Raw genomic sequence first — 18,228 nt, forward strand, 5'->3', positions numbered from 1 at the left:
CTGTCAGAGTTCCTCTCCAGGGTACGTAGTGAATCTCTTCCTTTATTCTTTTTCCCAGGAGTTGAGGTGCACCCTGTTCAGTCAGTTTAGGACGCGATGGCGTTGGGTGCTTGCCAATATTTAATTATTAAATTATGGAAATGCTGAATTACACTCCTTGTACTCGCCTTGCTGCACACTACGGGTGAGGAACAGAGTGGACTGCCCTGAGCCTCGGGCCTTTTGGCTGTGTCTGGCTTGAGTAGGTGTGGACAAGATGCTGGACTTGTTCCTGTCAGCTTTGGGATCTCCTGGGGCTCTAAGCAAAATTGGAAAAATGAAATGAGTTACCTATACAGCACTTAATTTACTTGCTGGTTTAGTCTGTTCTTAAATAGTAATCTTGACAAGTTTATTTTAATGACCACTGGGCAAGTGAATGTGACTGAGGAAACTAGACAGCAATTCAGATTGACTTTATTTTATATAGATACTTTAGCTATGCTTTTGGTCTGTATACCTGTAATTAAGTAACGTTTTACTGCAGGAATTTTGGTAAGTGTAGGTGTATGATTGGACAAATGTTTTGGGAAATTCCTGACAGAATTTTTCATCCTGTGAAATAGACACCATGAAATGGGAGCATGCCTAGTGTGAATGTTTTTGTTATTGTGAAGTGTAATAGACCTAGACACAGTGTATTGTCAGACCTTTGTAGATGGTGAGGAAAGCCTTGACTATGTCCGCTTATGATGGAGCAGATAGACCATGTGTAGTGCAGAGTGCTAGTCAGCATGTTTGTGAAATGAAAAATGTTCACCTGCAGGGCTGAGTTGAACATCTTAGGTTTTAGCAGGAATTTATTAGTTCCTTACTTTCATTATTCCAACTTTTGTAGAAGCCTCATTTAATATGGTGTGGAGGGGCTAAGAGGGTGGTAGTGGGCGGCAGGGGTTTAAGTGGTAGCCCCACAATGACACACTGATATTCACTGTTGCCCCTGCAGTGGAACAAATGACAGAAGCTGTTCTTTAGAATTTGCAGGCAACCTGTTGCGTGTGGTGGGATAGGCATGGATCCAGGTGGAACACAGCGCAGAGCCTGAGAGGTAAGGCCCTCTTAATTCCACAGGAATATCTTGTCTTCTTTGTCCTCACTGCATTAAAACTTTTTTTTTTGTTTTGCTGAAATTTGCAAGACAGGCTCTTTGTACCTGTTTATTGATTGATTGTTTACCCCACTTTTTCTGTATTATGCCTTTATTTCACTGGATGCTCTGCTGCTGATGACAGTTGTTGGACTGGATTCATTACTGGGACGATTCATTAATTCCCATTTGAGCTTTCTGTGGGACGTTGTTTTACAAGACAATATAGAAATGTCCTTGGAGGACATGATTTGGACAACAGCACGTAAATAAAAAGATGCCACAGACTCTGGAAACTACCTGAATGAACTGGAAGAGAACGGACACCTTATGTGCACATGTTTCTTGTTCAAATTCAGATGCAAATCAGTTTTGTGAACTTGTATCTTTCTCTCTGGAGTGTCAAGTGTCCTAAGCTTATGTCTGTTTTATTTATTTATTTTAAAATCAAGACTGAAAATGAATAAAGTTGTGCCCAATTCATAAAAAATCTGCCAGAATTCCATCACTGAACTGCGCTTGCGTCTGTATGTGTGCGCCTGCGCCCAGTGGCTACGTTGCAGGCTCTTGATATGACGTTCCTCTTGCTGTGTATAACTCAATTACTGATGTTTATTTTCAGGTGTAAGTCCACTGTTGTTTCTTCGCTACCAGTCTGACTGTAGGTACAATGTCTTCCTATTGACAAAATGCGAGCTAAACCTATAGGGAAGATGGCAGGAACTAATCTGGCAGACCTTTAGTTTAGTTTTAAATACATATACTGGATATATTAAGTTGGTTTGAGGATGGGTGGGAAGGTGCAGGTAGAAGAATGGGGTAGGTTATTTTGCCTGCGTGAGTTTGTGTGCATGTGTGTGCGTGCACTTGCGTGTGAATGTGGTGAGCGTGGATGACAAGAAGCCACAGGACTCTTCTTAGTCACGCCTGCTACTTTGTGTCCCCCCCACTTCCCATAGGCCTTCGTGGTGAAGAGGTTGCTTGAGTACTTACAGCAGAGCCAGTCCAACCTCCCCTATGGCTTGGTGCTGGTTCTGGGACTTTTCATGACTGAGGTGATCCGCTCCTGGTCTCTGGCACTCACCTGGGCTCTTAACTACCGTACTGGAACACGGCTGCGTGGAGCTGTACTGACAATGGCCTTTCAGAAGATTCTTAAATTGAAGAACATCAAGGATAAGTCAGTTGGAGAGGTGAGTGCCAGGGTAACTAAAACTGCATTTGACACCTTATATGGGGTGTTATGCCATTGTTTTAAGCCTTTCAAGCTGTTGGCTGATAGTTTGCTTTTAATATCTCTCTCTTACTGTCTTCTCCCAGCTTATCAATATGTGCTCCAATGATGGTCTTCGTATGTTTGAGGCTGCAGCAGTAGGCAGTTTACTTGCTGGTGGACCTCTCATTGCTGTTTTAGGCATGATTTTTAACATCATTATCCTGGGACCAACATCTTTGCTGGGCTCAGCAGTCTTTATTCTGTTTTATCCATCTATGGTAAGAGCACTCTGTTAGTTTGCACTAATGCAGTTTGTTTACTTGCTGTGATGCTGGTACATCATATTCATGTCTGCTATATCTTATGTGTCATGGAACCTTGTTTATCTATTATGTGAATATATGTATACGTGATAATGATATAAATGTATTTTTTTAAATATGTCAAACGGTGTGCACATATCAACATAACTCCTTCCTTTAATATGCAGCATCCACACCAGCAGAATAATGAAATAGTTTTGATAAGTTTTGTCGGCCAAAACGTGTCACCTAGATGGCTCTGTCGATCTGGCATTGACACCTTTGTCAAATCACCCAATAGCTCTATATCATCTGCCTAGCAGGAAACATCTTGATTATATTGTGCCTGCAGTTATTTTGATATTAAAGACATTTGACAACTTTCTTGAAGCTCGCTCTCTCTCTCTCTCACTCTGTCCTTTCTCTGTCGTTAATAGTTTACATATAATTGGAAAAGAATGTTTTAACTTTCATCTTAATTACACTGAATTATTTAATTGTCCAAAAGTTCTTAATTGCCACAGTGTGTTAGATGTTAATGATTTTAATGCTGTTCGCTCACCAAATATGTCGGTGTTCTGTCAAATTTGGTAAGACCATTTAGATGTCTACTTCATTTTTGCAAAAATTGGCAATCTGAGCTATTTTATGTTGGTTGTGTGGTTAAGTTTGATAATTTAAACCCACTGAATTGGGTTGCATATTGTCCAGTGACACCTGATTTTTACCTGAATCTATTTCTGTTATAGAGTGGTGGTTTGTGTGTGTGTGTGTGTGTGTGTGTGTGTGTGTGTGTTGTTATTTTTTTTATTTATATAAATTGATGTCTCTTGCTAGTAAGGCACATCTGAAACAGATGAAAATTGCTTTTGAAATGTGTGGTTTGCTTTACCATAAATTTTTGGTTAAGAGCCTAGTTCACAATGCTTTTTTCACAGAACTTTGTCCATCCTTTCATCCGTTTTCAAACCCGCTTATCAAATGAATCTTGTATATGGTTGCTAAGCAAACTCTTTCTGCCTAAATTGTTTCTTAAAGGAGAATTTGTTCTGCAGAGCACAAGCAGGTGAAAGCAGTATAAAAGGACATTTTAGTAAAAGATTATAGGTAAGTATTAAGCAAGCAGGCTAGATGACAGATGGTCTGTGTACCACGGTAAACATGCTTATATTGTTAAATGTTACAGTGTTCATAAATTTTTGTATTCAGTACTGAGAACAGAGAAAGTAAAGCAAACAGTGTAAGCAAATCATCCTGAGCTTTTTTTTTTTTTTTTTTTTTAAAGTTAGAATTGGCCTCTGGTTATAATGAAAACCTGAGATCACTGCTCCATTCCAGGACTGGAGTTTGACACCCCTTTTCTAAATCGCATATTTACCTTTTAATTTGTAAATGCACGGTTGATAAATAAGATCATTTTGTGTCTGCCATATCTTTCAACCTCTTGATTCTTATTTCTTCTGACTTTCAGATGTTTGTCTCCAGATTGACTGCTTACTTCAGAGGAAAATGTGTGGCTGTAACTGATAATAGAGTGCAAAAAATGAATGAAATCCTAAGCTATATAAAATTCATAAAAATGTATGCATGGGTAAAAGCCTTCTCCCAAGCTGTGCAGAGTAAGTTGCCGCTATCCTGAAACTGGTATGGAGGTAGACTTCATATGTGTTACAGATCACCATGAATGTTGTTTGCTTGCAGAGATTCGTGAAGAGGAGCGACTAATACTTGAGCGTGCTGGTTATTTTCAGAGTATTACTGTAGGTGTGGCTCCCATTGTGGTGGTAATCGCCAGCGTGGCCACATTTTCAGCCCACATGCTACTGGGCTATGACCTTACTGCCTCCCAGGTATGTTGTGATAATGTTAACGATCTGCAGTTTTGTATTTTTATGTGGAGAACTATACAGAAATTTGGAAATGTCTTTGCAGGCTTTCACAGTTGTGACAGTCTTCAATGCTATGACCTTTGCCTTGAAAGTGACCCCATTCTCTGTGAAGTCCCTTTCAGAAGCCTCGGTGTCAGTTGATAGATTTAAGGTGAGAAACGTTCTTGGGCTTCTGTTGCAGAAATGAGTGGTGTTGAGGGCAGCAGCTTGCAGTGTAATCATGATGTAATGTTGCAACAGACTGGGCATGAAGAGGAATTCTCTTGGGGAGAGGAGTGGGGGTATAAGCTAAACCTTGGAATAAAATGCATATTTTGATGTTTAAAGGTCTGTAGAAAGCTACCCTGTCCGTTTCCCATTTGGCCATCTCTTCAGGCAGGCCAAGGGACGTTTTCCTGTACAACACTGAATTGCAACATGCAGCTATCATTCTACAGGGAGAGAGGTGTCCTCTGTAGACCATATGTACATTGCATTATTAGTGCTGGGAACACAGGGACTTTGTGCCTAGTCTTAGTCATCACTAATGAGCTACTTGCCTTTTGCCCCTCAGCCACAGGCCCACCCTCGTACCTCCCCATAACGCTGATGCTGTCTTTTCCTGCCTGTCCTCACTCATGACCAGCTGTCATATCTTTGCACCTTTCTCACAACCCTGTTCAGAGTTTATTTCTAATGGAGGAGGTTCAAATCATAAGAGCAAAGCCATCAAATCCCAACAATGCCATAGAGCTGACGGGCGCCAGCCTGGCATGGGACTCGTTGAGTTCCAGCGCCCACCCTTCACCAAAGGGCACTCCAAAACTCAGGAAAGACAAGAATGAAGGCCAGGGAAAGAAAAAAGACCGGAAAAAGGAGTTGATAGAAGCAGAAGGCAATTCTGGAAGCTCATTGGCGGAGCAGAAAGGACAACTGTTGCTTGACAGTGATGAAGCTACCAGTCCAGAAGATGAAGGGAAAACCATCCAAAGTGTGAGCCTGCGTCTTCAGCGGGCTTTACACAACATTGACCTGGCAATTGAAGAGGTAAGTCTGTGGTATGAAAGGTGATCCCCCCTTGTATTCTGACTTGTATATGTTGAATTGTTTATTTTATTTGTTTCTGAGTCCAAATGGATGGAAATATGGTCTGATGTAGTGAACTGTGACATATTATTTGTTAACCTTAGGGAAAACTTATTGGTATCTGTGGCACAGTTGGAAGTGGGAAAACCTCATTGATTTCGGCAGTCCTTGGCCAGGTAAGTAATATCTCTGTGTAGGAGATACAGTACTGGATTTTTTTTCAGGCTGTCATGTGGATTACAATAAAAGATGACAAAAGGCATAGTTAATAAAACTCTTATACTACAGCATAATGTGAATAGCGTGTTCCTTCCACCTTTCCAGATGACTCTACTAGATGGCAGCATTGCTGTGAGGGGTGACTTTGCTTATGTTGCCCAGCAAGCCTGGATCCTTAATACTACTTTGAGAGACAACATCCTATTTGGAAAAGAGTATGAGGAGGAGAGGTAATCGAGGAGAGAAACGTGGTTGTATTACAAATGTTAAGATGAGCATGATCCAAACATTGCCTTGTTGTTGCAGGTACAATGCGGTGCTGAGTGCCTGCTGCCTTCGGCCTGATCTGGCAATTCTACCCAATGGGGACCTGACAGAGGTGTGAGCTGCATATATGATACTAGATATAAATGAATGTAACTTGTGCTACTGAGTATTATGTTTATGGCAAGTTCTCTGCATTGGTTGCTAGTGATTCTGACTAAAGATGATTATGGAATCTGTGTCTTCATTTGTGACCATTAAATTTAACCATTGCAGTAAGTATGGCTTTATTTAGTAAAACATGACATAATTGCAATATTTAAACGTGAATTTCAATCTTGGTGGAAGTAAACTCTTTTAAATAACTAGAACTTTGTTAACATTCATTTCTGAAGTGTGCCTGTGGCAGTATAAAGAGGAAATTATTGGGTTATGATGTTAATCTGTTTTCTTGTGTATTGCAGGGGCAATTGGCACTGTTGTAACAATTGTTTATGTTGAGCTCATAGCACAATCATTTTATGGTAGATAGAATTGGGGCTGTCTTCTCACTAGCCGTAGGATAGCGTATAAAATCAGTCAAGAGCTGCCTGTCTGTTTTTTGTTATGTAATAATGTAGACCCAAATTCCCATTATATTAATAGTCCATCTCCAATGAGACGAGACACAGCACCAGAACACCATGGTAAAGTTTGTGGTTTTAGGTATTGTTTTATTTTAAATGTTCCACTTTCTATCCAGGTTGTTTATTGGATTATACCATAGAACGCTGGTGCTGGGTTTTTTTTTTTTTTTCTTCTTTATTTTCTTCAGAGGATAGATGTTATAACATCATCTTTATGTGGTTTACTCAAAACATTTTTTAACTGGGTAGTCCAATGATCAGTTCTTTGTAGACTATCAAATATTTAAATGCAGCCTACCTTTCCCCGTCCACCCTTAGGCCTTAGTATGACTCAAATATAAGAGCTTCCATCTGAATACATGTAGGTACAGACTATTAAAGTAATGGACCTAAAAGAAGACCAAAGGATTTTCAAAAACTCCGTAGTTTTCCTTTTAACCCCATTGTCTCATTTAGAATTTTATATATATGTATTTTTTTTTAAATCTTTATCCTATTGCTTCCTCTCCCCCCTCCCCAACCCTCCAGTATTTGTGTGCAGAATATTTTGAACTTTCCTCGTATAACAGAAACGGGTCTTTCATTCAGCAATGTTTAGATCAGTTGAGCAACTGTGCTTGGGGATAGTTTAGCTTTCTTTAATTGTCATGTTTCATTTCCTCTTTTAAAGGTAATTTTTTTAAACATTAAATGGGCTTTGGTGTTGTGAAGGCTATGAAGATGTGAGCAGTCACAGTTCATATTAATTTAAATTTTTCATTTATTATTCTATTATAATGGAAATATATAGAATATTGTATAATAATTTTTGGGTCAAAAAGACTTTTTTTTTTTATCTTATCAGATTGGAGAGAGAGGTGCCAACCTGAGTGGTGGTCAAAGACAGAGAATCAGCTTGGCCAGAGCTCTATACAGTAACAGATCCATTTACATATTGGATGACCCCCTGAGTGCGCTGGATGCCCATGTAGGAAACCACATTTTCAATAATGCCATCAAGAAGCAACTGAAGCACAAAACCATCCTTTTTGTTACCCATCAGCTCCAGGTAATGTCTCTGCATGTGTCCCCACATGTTGGTTATGTTTAATTTTTGTTGTATTTTTGCCAATATGAGGGATGACCGTGAAACTTTAAATCTCTAGGTTTTATTTCAATAAGTTGCTAACACTTAAGCTTGTCTATAATAACGTAGTTTAAGGTGTAGGAAGTATTTAGAGGGTTTTTGCACATAAAAGGGGAAAAAATATAGAAAACTATACAAGGAAATGTAAATGACTCAGAGTTTATAGGAGCTTTACTTTTTTATTTTATAAATGTTGGAAGAAAGGAAGAAGAAACAAATATAGGGATCTTTTAGTATATTTCAGAAAAATGTTTATACACATTTCTCTATCCATCCATCCATCCATCCATCCTATGAAAAAATTTTGGGTCGAGACGTGATCATCTCGGGGAGACACTTTGACGTCATGTGAGACATGATCATCTCGGAGAGACACTTTGACGTCACGCGAGACTAGACATTACAACCTTAGGAAGCAAGACCTGTGAGATGGTGACTTTTGCACATCACGCCCAACTTACAAACAATTTAAAACAAGTTCATGCACATCTAACCTCGCAGTTTTTGGAATGCTTTCAGCAGACACTTCATGTGCTCCTCCCAGCTCTTAAAAATGTTATATGTTCTAGATGGCACATGAACGACTAAGCGAAGAAGAAAGAGCAGCGCGTTGAAAAGAGACATGAAAGCGTTGGAGAGAAAAGAAGGCAAAAAAGGATGCACAAGAGAACAATAATAATCTATGTGCAAATTCAGAAAATAAGGAAAGTAATAATCAGCCCGGACCAAGAGGAATTGAATTGAAAAGCTTATAGGTCAAATCCGGGTCAGAAATAAAATACTTCATGATGACGTTCAAAAACGTTGGCGTAATACACATGTAGAGCAGGTTACAGAATATGAAAGCAGTGGAAATCGAAAGGCTCAAAAAAAATGTTGGCGTGATACACATGCAGAGCAAGTTAAAGAATATGAAAGTAGGAAAATTCAGAAGTATCAAAAAAAAAAAAAAGATAAAGATCGCATTAGCACAAACAAATAAATTATTACTCTGTGAAATAACAGAACAGCAAAAAGATATCGAATATGTGGACATGTCAGAAGAATGTAGATATTGTAAGGCTTTAAAGCAGCAGCTGGCTTAAAGGACAGCTGCTGTACAGGCTTTTAAATGATTGACGCACAGTGCAACATGCAAATCATGCAGTGCGACACAAGCAGCCCCGGGGGAATAAGTCATTCACTAAAATAACAATCTCTTTAAATTGTATATCCAGTTAACTAAACCTGGGGGTTGGGGAGTGAAGTGAGCATGGGGCAAAGCCCCCTAGTATATATAATATATACAATCATACACACACTGCTCAAAAAAACTAATGAAACACTTAAATCGTACATTGGATCTTGATGAAAGAAATACTCTAGGTGGAAAATCTTTACTAAGTAATACTGTGTAATTTGGTGAGCACAAAATGATGTAACAACAGTCAACGGAAACCAAAATTACCAACGTATTGAGGGCTGGATTCAACATAACATCGAAAATCAAAGTCAAAAATTGAAATAACAGGACCCCCAACAATGTCTCCTCCCAGACCTGGATCAGGACATCCATGAGCTTCTGGACAGTCTATAGCACTACTTGGCAGTGTTGGATGCACCAATACATAATGTCTCAGAGGTTCTTAATTGGATTCAGGTCTGGGGAATGTGCATGCCAGTCAATGGCATCAATGCCTTCATCATCCTGGAACTGCCTACACACTTTAGCCACGTGAGACCGAATATTGTCCTGGAGGCCCAATGCACCAGTGTAAGGTCTGACAGTCGCTCTGAGGATTTCATCTCGGTACTTAACAGCAGTCAGGGTACCATTGCCTAGCACATGGGAGGTCTGTATTACCATCCAAGGATGTGCCTTCCCAGACCATCACTGAACCACTGCCAAACTGATTATGCTGGATGATGTTGCAGGCTGCATATCCTTTACCATGGCATCTCCAGACTTTCATGTCTGTCATATGTGCTCAGTGTGAACATGCTGTCATCTGTAAAGAGAACGGGTGCCAATGGCAGACCTGCCAATTGTTGTTATATTCTTTGGCAAATGCCATTCGACCTGCATGGTGATGGGCTGTAAGCACAGGTCAACTAGAGGATGTTGGGCCCTCATGCCACTTTCATGGAATCTGTTTCTGACAGTTTAGTCAGAAACATGCATGCTAGTAGCCAGCTGGAGGGCTTTGGCAATGCTCCTCCTGTTCCTCCTCACACAAAGGAGCAGATATTGGTCCTGCTGCTGGGCCCTTGTACAGTCCTGTCCAGCTCTCCTAATGTACTGTCCTATCTCCATGCTCTTGAGATGTGCTGGGAGACACGTCACACCTTCTTGCTACTGTAGGTACCGTCTCATGCTACCAGTAGTGACAAGAATACTAACTAGCAAAACACAAAACTAGAGAAGAATCAGTCAGGAAGGATAAGGAGACAGCACATGTCTGTGGCCACCATCAGCAGAACCATTCCTTTTTTGAGGGTTGTCTTAATTTCTTTTAAGCAGTGTTTGTGTGTACATATATAACTTTTTTTACGTCAGTGAGAGATTATTTAGGCAATTCTCCATTACTTTTAACAGGTAGTTGATTCTCGTTTTCAGTACTCCTATGTCATCTGTGACAGTAAAAGTAATATGAAACTATGTAAAACGTACAGTAAAAAAGACTACTTACCACACTTCACCAGTAGTTTGACAGCTACAAAATAGGCACACAATGAGTTTTCTAAACTTGCGGTAAGCCGCCAACATGGCTATTTGCTCACTTTCTTTCTCAGTAACAACCAGGTGACCTTTTAGGTCTGACCTAACTCGAGGTGGATTAATACTTATTTTCCATTCCCCAGCAGAATATTTTGCCTACTCTTCATTTAGAGAGTACAGTGAAAGTCTTACTTTCATGTGCTAATCAACATGCAGCATGACATTTTTTATTTGCATATTATCTTTAAAACCAACTCAGATCTTCTTACCAGATCAATGACAGGATGCTATTAGTTTAGTGTTTTCACAATACCAAATTTCAAACTTCAATATGCTACTAAGAAAAGGTTTGAAATTTGATACCATTTTTGGTACCCTTTACATTACATGATGTAACTCAATAAAAAATGTATTTAAATTGCAATTCTGTATGCTTTAAAATCTTAACATTAATGGGAAATAATGACAGACATCTTAGTCATTAAATGCAACTAATTCAAGTGCAACAGTTTGTTGTAAAGAATTGTTCAGGAAAGCAAAACAAAAAGACCACTAACGCACTGAAACTACATTCACATTACCAAACTGAAGTGACACCAATCTGATCAAATCTGATGTGACACTCCCCATATGGTCCTTATTTAATTTATGGTCATGTGACATGAATGAGAACAGTCAGATTGGAGTCTGTGTGTTTTTTTTTTTTTTTTGTTTTTTTTTTCCTATACACATTGGCCGATTGTGACTTTTATCCGCTAGGTCCGGCTGCTCTGTAAAACAACAATAGAGGAGAGCTATATCTGTGACAATAGTCACTGTCCCACCATTACTGACACCTTTCTCATACCCACACATCTCTTGGTGTGGCAGTGCCAGTAATTGCTACAAAAACAGCAAAAGCAAGTCACCCAGCTTTTTTTTTTTTCCTCTTTGACCTATCCTTGTGCTTGTGCAGCTGACGTGCTGTTTACTGTCCTCCAGGGCAAAATGAGATACATACACTACCTACTTGCGTGTCCATTTTTTCGGTTTTAATATGATGAGTCAGTGTTTTTTGTTGTTGGTGATGCAGATGCACAAACGTATCAATGTGCGCATGCGTGGCATTTTCGGAGGACAGATATATTCACATTAAAGTTGGATGCAGGTCACTTGTTCTTAAGAATTTGAACTCTTCCATGTGGTGTCAGTGTGCTTTTGTTGGGCTGCAAGTGAGTCCTGATGTACTAAATACACACTCTGAAACACTGCTGGAAGTATATGACCACACGGAGGGGTGCCACCACTGTTTATGAAATTGAGTACTGAAAAGTGATAGCACTTTACATTATATGGTAAATGTGATGAAATCTAATTTTTAAATTACATGCAATATAATAGAAGAAAGTAATGTGAAATTGCAGTAGACTTTGCAGTGAGGGTTTAAAAACTGAGGAAGTGAAACTGTTACCCAACTTGCCCCTGAATGAACAGCACAGAATAAAATTGGCCCTCTGTTTTAAAAAAAAAAAAAAAAAAAAGAAAAGAAACTGCAGACCCCTGTCTTGATGCGTTAAGAGTTTATTTGGCTACAAAAAACACATCATAAAAATAAACCTCATATCCCTAGTTCCAAACACAACAGTTTACAGGTTATACTTATAAATATTTCTGTAATTTAAAAGAAAGATTAATTTGCTTGCAAAGATTGCATATAGGCTTGCATGTACCTTGTGGTTTTTTTGTCCCCATTTGCCACAAAGCAAGAGAATTTCCAGAAACCACTCTGGCTGCCATCTTTGTCAGTTGAGTGTGGTGGTGAAAGTTCCAACGCTGCTGTAGGCATTCTATTAACACCTGCAAGGGTATGGAAACGGGGCTGAAACTGGAGTCATGCTGAATGTGAAGTGTGTTCTTAATGTAGACTGTAAAATCAATACCATGAAAAACGAAAAATGAAGTCATTTTAATGTTCGATACTTACTGATATTTCTGTACTTTTGACATTCCTACATTAGTTGATTATTGGAGGTATTACCAGGATGCAGTTAGCTATCCATGATAACTACAAAAATGAAAAATTATTTTCTCTTTTGGAAGTACTTGGTGGACTGTGATGAAGTGATCTTCATGAAAGAAGGTAGTATAACTGAGAAGGGAAGCCATGAGGACCTGATGAAGCTTAATGGCGATTATGCAGCAATGTTCAACAGTCTGCAGTTGGGAGAGACACCCCACACAGAGGTACTCCTGTGTGAATTTAATTCTGAACCCTACACTTCTGCTAGTTCCCTATTAATAAATGTTTTTTTTTCTCCCTATGAGACCAATGGCCAGAGGAGCAGCAACTCTCTAAAGAAACCTTTGGAGAAAGGAACCAAAGCTAGCTCTGTGAAGAAGGATGCACCTGTACACAAAGATGAAGGTATGAAATCTAGCTTTTATTTTGCAGAGAGGCAGCGGTGATTGCCACTGCCATATTGAAAGTGACTTGAATCCTGTGATGTATTTTTAGTCCAGCTAATGCCTGTGCAGGAAAAGCTGAAGGGCCGTGTGTCTTGGGCTGTCTATGGTGCTTATATGCAGGCTGCAGGAGGTCCATTGGTATGCTTCATCATTCTTCTCCTATTTGTGCTCAATGTTGGCAGTACCACTTTCAGCAATTGGTGGCTGAGCTATTGGATCAAGCAGGGAAGTGGGGTAAGAGTGTTACTGTGCATTTGTATTATAATGTTACTTTGATTTGGTATGTAGTTTTTTGCTGAGTTGTTTTTCGCCCTCCCCCACCCAGAACCTGACTGCTATATTAGCCAATATATCATCAGTCAGTGACAGCATGAAGGACAATCCACGTATGCACTATTATGCTGGCATCTATGCCTTGTCCATGGTGGTCATGCTGCTGCTAAAGGTGCTGCGTGGTATCGCATTTGTCAAGGTAATAAGCAGTTTGTGGCCTTTTAAACTGCATCCTAGAGGGCAAAGTGACATTTCCTTCTTAAATCCTGCTGTTATGCCATCCAGGGAACTCTGCGGGCTTCCTCAAGGCTACATGACCAACTCTTCAGGAAAATCTTGCGCAGTCCAATGAAATTTTTTGACACCACACCAACAGGCCGTATCTTGAACCGCTTTTCCAAAGATATGGATGAAGGTGAGCTTTGCTGTTTTAGGTGGTATAGTAGGTGCTGGTACGCTAAATAAAAATTCTTATTATTTATTTATTTTTTTCTGCAGTGGATACTCGTCTACCTTTCCAGGCAGAAATGTTTATTCAGAATGTTATCTTGGTTTTCTTCTGTTTGGGAGTCATTGGTTATGTCTTCCCATGGTTCCTAGTTGCAGTGGGTCCTCTTCTAATCTTCTTCACCATCCTGCACATGATATCAAGGTAGGACTGTTTTTTTTTTTTTAACCTCTGTAGCATATTTTGGCAGAGGTATGTGCCTTGACCAATTGCCATCTGCTGGATTACAGGGTCTTCATCCGGGAGTTAAAGCGAATGGACAACATGACACAGTCCCCTTTCCTGTCACACATTACCTCCAGCATTCAAGGCCTAACTACTGTGCAGGCCTACAGTAAAGGAGACGACTTCTTGCACAGGTCAGTGGATCTCTGATGTTTAAACTTGGACTGGCATATTTGTTGTGGCTCACATGATTTTCTTCTTTCCACCTCTGCAGATACCAGGAGCTATTGGATGAGAACCAGGCATCCCTGTACCTGTTTAGCTGTGCCATGCGTTGGCTGGCAGTGCGACTAGACATTATCAGTGTGGCTCTGATCAGCATCACAGGCCTGATGATGGTTCTCATGCATGGCACAATCTCCCCAGCATATGCTGGTCTTGCTATTTCCTATGCTGTACAGGTAGACACCTACTTGTTACTATTTGTGCAGAAAAATAGTAGTAAATGCATTTACTGCCACTCACTCACTTGCTTATTCTTTTCAGCTCACAGGCCTGTTCCAGTTCACTGTTCGTCTAGCCACAGAGACAGAGGCCCGTTTTACATCAGTAGAGAGAATTGACCAGTACATTAAGGTATGGGACACCTTTTAAAATGGGGTAGACTTTTGCCACCCTGTATAGGTTGATTTGTACTTGATGTTTGTGTATATACTGTATATCTTAAGTCTTTAGCTCTGGAAGCCCCAGCACGTATTAAGAATAAGACTCCCCCTTCAGACTGGCCACAAGATGGGGAGATATGCTTTGACAATGTGGAAATGAGATACAGAGAAAACATGCCATTGGTCCTCAAGAAGATCTCCTTCGGTGTTCGGCCAAAGGAAAAAGTTGGGATCGTTGGTCGCACTGGATCAGGTATGGTATCCGCCGTATTGAACTGTAGTTTATAGTGTTGGTAATATTCAAATGTGTCCATTTGTCCTGCCTTCTTCTTTGCACTACAATGATCTTTTGCTTTTTATTTCTCCAAATGTCAAACACTTTTTACATTGATACTTTGTATCATTCTTGGCTATGGCAAAATGTGAAAGTTGTATCTTGTGCCACAGGAAAATCTTCTCTTGGTGTGGTGCTCTTTCGCCTTGTGGAGCCTTGTGGTGGTTCTATTAGGATTGATGGTGTGAATATCCGTGAGATTGGCCTAGCAGATCTGCGCAGCAAACTTTCAATCATCCCTCAGGAGCCGGTGTTATTCAGTGGCACAGTAAGGTAAGTTATCTGTTAGGCAATTGTTCTTGCTGCTACTAGATTGCTTGTGAACTCCACTGAGCTGTTTTATGGTTTTTGGTAATGTTTCAGATCAAACCTGGATCCGTTCAGCCAGTATAAAGAAGAACTCATTTGGGATGCTTTGGAGCGAACCCATATGAAGGAGTGTGTAAGTAAATATCATCCCACTTCTAAAGCATTTGTATTTAAGGCAGTGGCCAGTACTAACTGAATTGTTTTTGTGAACCTTTCTCAGATTGCTCAACTGCCCTTAAAGCTAGAGTCAGAGGTCATTGAAAATGGAGAGAACTTCTCGGTTGGAGAGCGTCAGCTTCTATGTATGGCACGTGCCTTGCTACGTCGCTGTAAGGTGAGGCACTGTCCTGCTGCTTACAAAGGCTTCCTGTACACACACACACACACACACAAAAAAAAAAATGCTCCCCACACACAATTATTCTTCTTCTTCTTTCGGCTGCTCCCATTAGGGGTTGCCACAGTGGATCATCTTCTTCCATATCTTTCTGTCCTCTGCATCTTGTTCTGTTACACCCATCACCTGCATGTCCTCTCTCACCACATCCATAAACCTTCTCTCAGGCCTTCCTCTTTTCCTCTTCCCTGGCAGCTCCATCCTTAGCATCCTTCTCCCAATATACAGTACTCGGCATTTCTCCTCTGCACATGTACAAACCAACGCAATCTCGCCTCTCTGATTTTTGTCTCCCAGCCATCCAACTTGAGCTGACCCTCTAATGTACTCTTTTCTAATCCTATCCATCCTCGTCACACCCAATGCAAATCTTAGCATCTTTAACTCTGCCACCTCCAGCTCTGTCTAATGCTTTCTGGTCAGTGCCACTGTCTCCAACCCATATAACATAGTTGGTCTCACTACCATCCTGTAGACCTTCCCTTTCCTTCTTGCTGAAACCCGTCTGTCACAAATTACTCCTGACACTCTTCTCCACCCATTCCACCCTTACTGCACTCTCTTTTTCACCTCTCTTCCACAATCTCCATTACTCTGTACTGTTGATCCCAAGTATTTAAACTCAACCACCTTTGCCAACTCTACTCCCTGCATCCTCACCATTCCACTGACCTCCCTCTCATTTACACATATGTATTCTGTCTTGTTCCTACTGACCTTCATTCCTCTCCTCTAGAGCATATCTCCACCTCTCCAGGGTCTCCTCAACCTGCTCCCGCTACAGATCACAATATCATCAGCAAACATCATAGTCCACGGGGACTCCTGTCTAATCTCGTCTGTCAACCTGTCCATCACCATTGCAAATAAGAAAGGGCTTGGAGCCGATCCCTGATGTAATCCCACCTCCACCTTGAATGCATCCATCACTCCTACCACAGACCTCACCACTGTCACACTTCCCTCATACATATCCTGTAGAACTCTTATGTACTTTTCTGCCACTCCCAACTTCCTCATACAATACCACAGCTTCTCTCGAGGCATCCTGTCATATGCTTTCTCCAGGTCCACAAAGACGCAATGCAACTCCTTCTGGCCTTCTCTATACTTCTCCATCAACATCCTCAGAGCAAACATTGTGTCTGTGGTGCTCTTTCTTGGATGAAACCATTATTGCTGCTCACTAGTCATCAGCTCACTTCTTAACCTAGCCTCCACTACTCTTTCCCATAACTTCATGCTGTGGCTCATCAATTTTATCCCCCTGTAGTTACTACACACAGTTTGTAGAAAAAAATAATATATACACACACAAACACAAGGCTTTTTTTTTTCTCTCTCCTGCAGATCTTAATTTTAGATGAAGCCACTGCAGCTATGGATACAGAGACCGATCTTTTGATTCAAGAGACTATTCGTGAAGCATTCAGAGATTGCACCATGCTAACCATTGCGCACCGTTTGCACACAGTTCTTAGTTGTGATCGCATAATGGTGCTGAATCAGGGCCAGGTACGATCTTATCATGGAATCTGCCAACATTACCATATTGACTGTGTTCATTTCTCACTACTTGTCTTCTTTCCAGGTGCTTGAATTTGATGAACCATCAAAGCTTCTTGCCAACGAAAACTCTCGGTTTGGGGCTATGTTGGCAGCCTTGGAAAATAAGATAACAGTACGTGGGTGAAGGGGAATGTCACTCCGCCCCCACCCCCCAATCCCAGTCAAAAGAGGAACCTAATGAGAGGAGCAGGACTGGCCGAAGAGCCTTGTGCCTTGTCATGCTGCCCCTTGTTGGCGGTGCCAAGTGGAGGAAAGCCCAGAATTGGAACTTCTGGATCTTTTCTAGCAGTCTCCCTGGGCTGAGAATAATGGATTGTGGTGTCCTAAGTTTCTACTGCTGTTTTAGCTGCTCCTCTTTTCCAGTGGAGCTTCCTGGATGGCTGTCCTGGTATCTTGGACACTCCGTGTTGCACATGGTGTCACGTTTTGTAGCATGACTGCGTACTTGCCTTCTGGAGAGGTGAAAATCTAGTAAACTGAAATAAATTGGTTTTGCTATTTTGGTTGCTTCTGTCTGTTGATTAGGTATGGTTAGATCTTGCAAGCTTCAATTAGCATCTTAAACAATCATGGAGTTGCCAGTCATCTCTGCTGTAAACAGCAGTTGGTGAAGTGTCATTTGCAATAAACAGGATTAATACTGAGCCAGGAAAACCACTTGGACTTTTATTTTTTACATTTTTTCCCTTTTGTAGATGTTTCAAAAAGCATTTAAATTCTACCAATATACTATACACTGATATATAATCTAAAAATAAATGCAGGATTTTCCTTGAGTATCTTTTCTTGATATTGTCTCCTAGCTTATTAACACACTTCGTGCAAGAGTCGGCCGCCTGAGCCATAACATGGGCACATTCAGTGTTGTATCTGTGACACTCCTGCCTATGGCTGTTCTTGAACTCTTTGGCTTCCATAGTATGCTTCAAGTCAATGTTTGATTTATGCTCTTGATAGATCTTAAGCCTACCAAAATGAATAATGGCACAGTGGGAAGTGGCCATGTTAACAACAACTTACCATACCAACAAT

At 40.6% G+C, this 18,228-nt stretch overlaps 1 protein-coding gene across 3 annotated transcripts in view; it reads left to right on the forward strand.

Annotated features, from left to right (window-relative positions):
- Nucleotides 1-17,694, forward strand: part of abcc5 (ATP-binding cassette, sub-family C (CFTR/MRP), member 5) — a 32,058-nt gene extending 14,364 nt beyond the window's left edge. The window contains exons 1-26 of one of the 3 annotated variants that reach the window (XM_028794965.2): nt 94-1,087; nt 1,272-2,319; nt 2,447-2,620; nt 4,116-4,263; nt 4,346-4,494; nt 4,577-4,684; nt 5,197-5,559; nt 5,703-5,774; nt 5,923-6,047; nt 6,124-6,196; nt 7,552-7,755; nt 12,611-12,754; nt 12,836-12,935; nt 13,026-13,210; nt 13,302-13,448; nt 13,535-13,664; nt 13,748-13,901; nt 13,988-14,116; nt 14,197-14,383; nt 14,469-14,558; nt 14,651-14,840; nt 15,035-15,194; nt 15,285-15,363; nt 15,451-15,564; nt 16,978-17,142; nt 17,219-17,694. In XM_028794965.2, the coding sequence (XP_028650798.1) occupies nt 2,173-2,319; nt 2,447-2,620; nt 4,116-4,263; nt 4,346-4,494; nt 4,577-4,684; nt 5,197-5,559; nt 5,703-5,774; nt 5,923-6,047; nt 6,124-6,196; nt 7,552-7,755; nt 12,611-12,754; nt 12,836-12,935; nt 13,026-13,210; nt 13,302-13,448; nt 13,535-13,664; nt 13,748-13,901; nt 13,988-14,116; nt 14,197-14,383; nt 14,469-14,558; nt 14,651-14,840; nt 15,035-15,194; nt 15,285-15,363; nt 15,451-15,564; nt 16,978-17,142; nt 17,219-17,320 (3,639 nt within the window). In that variant the 5' untranslated portion in view covers nt 94-1,087; nt 1,272-2,172 and the 3' untranslated portion in view covers nt 17,321-17,694. Of the gene's footprint in view, nt 1-93; nt 1,088-1,271; nt 2,320-2,446; nt 2,621-4,115; nt 4,264-4,345; nt 4,495-4,576; nt 4,685-5,086; nt 5,560-5,702; nt 5,775-5,922; nt 6,048-6,123; nt 6,197-7,551; nt 7,756-12,610; nt 12,755-12,835; nt 12,936-13,025; nt 13,211-13,301; nt 13,449-13,534; nt 13,665-13,747; nt 13,902-13,987; nt 14,117-14,196; nt 14,384-14,468; nt 14,559-14,650; nt 14,841-15,034; nt 15,195-15,284; nt 15,364-15,450; nt 15,565-16,977; nt 17,143-17,218 lie in introns of those variants that run through there. The other 2 variants (XM_028794963.2, XM_051923049.1) reach the window with 2 other exon arrangements.
- Nucleotides 17,695-18,228: the final 534 nt, after the last annotated feature.

This window comes from Erpetoichthys calabaricus, chromosome 2 (genome assembly GCF_900747795.2).
Source record: "Erpetoichthys calabaricus chromosome 2, fErpCal1.3, whole genome shotgun sequence".
Classification (NCBI taxonomy): domain Eukaryota; kingdom Metazoa; phylum Chordata; class Cladistia; order Polypteriformes; family Polypteridae; genus Erpetoichthys; species Erpetoichthys calabaricus.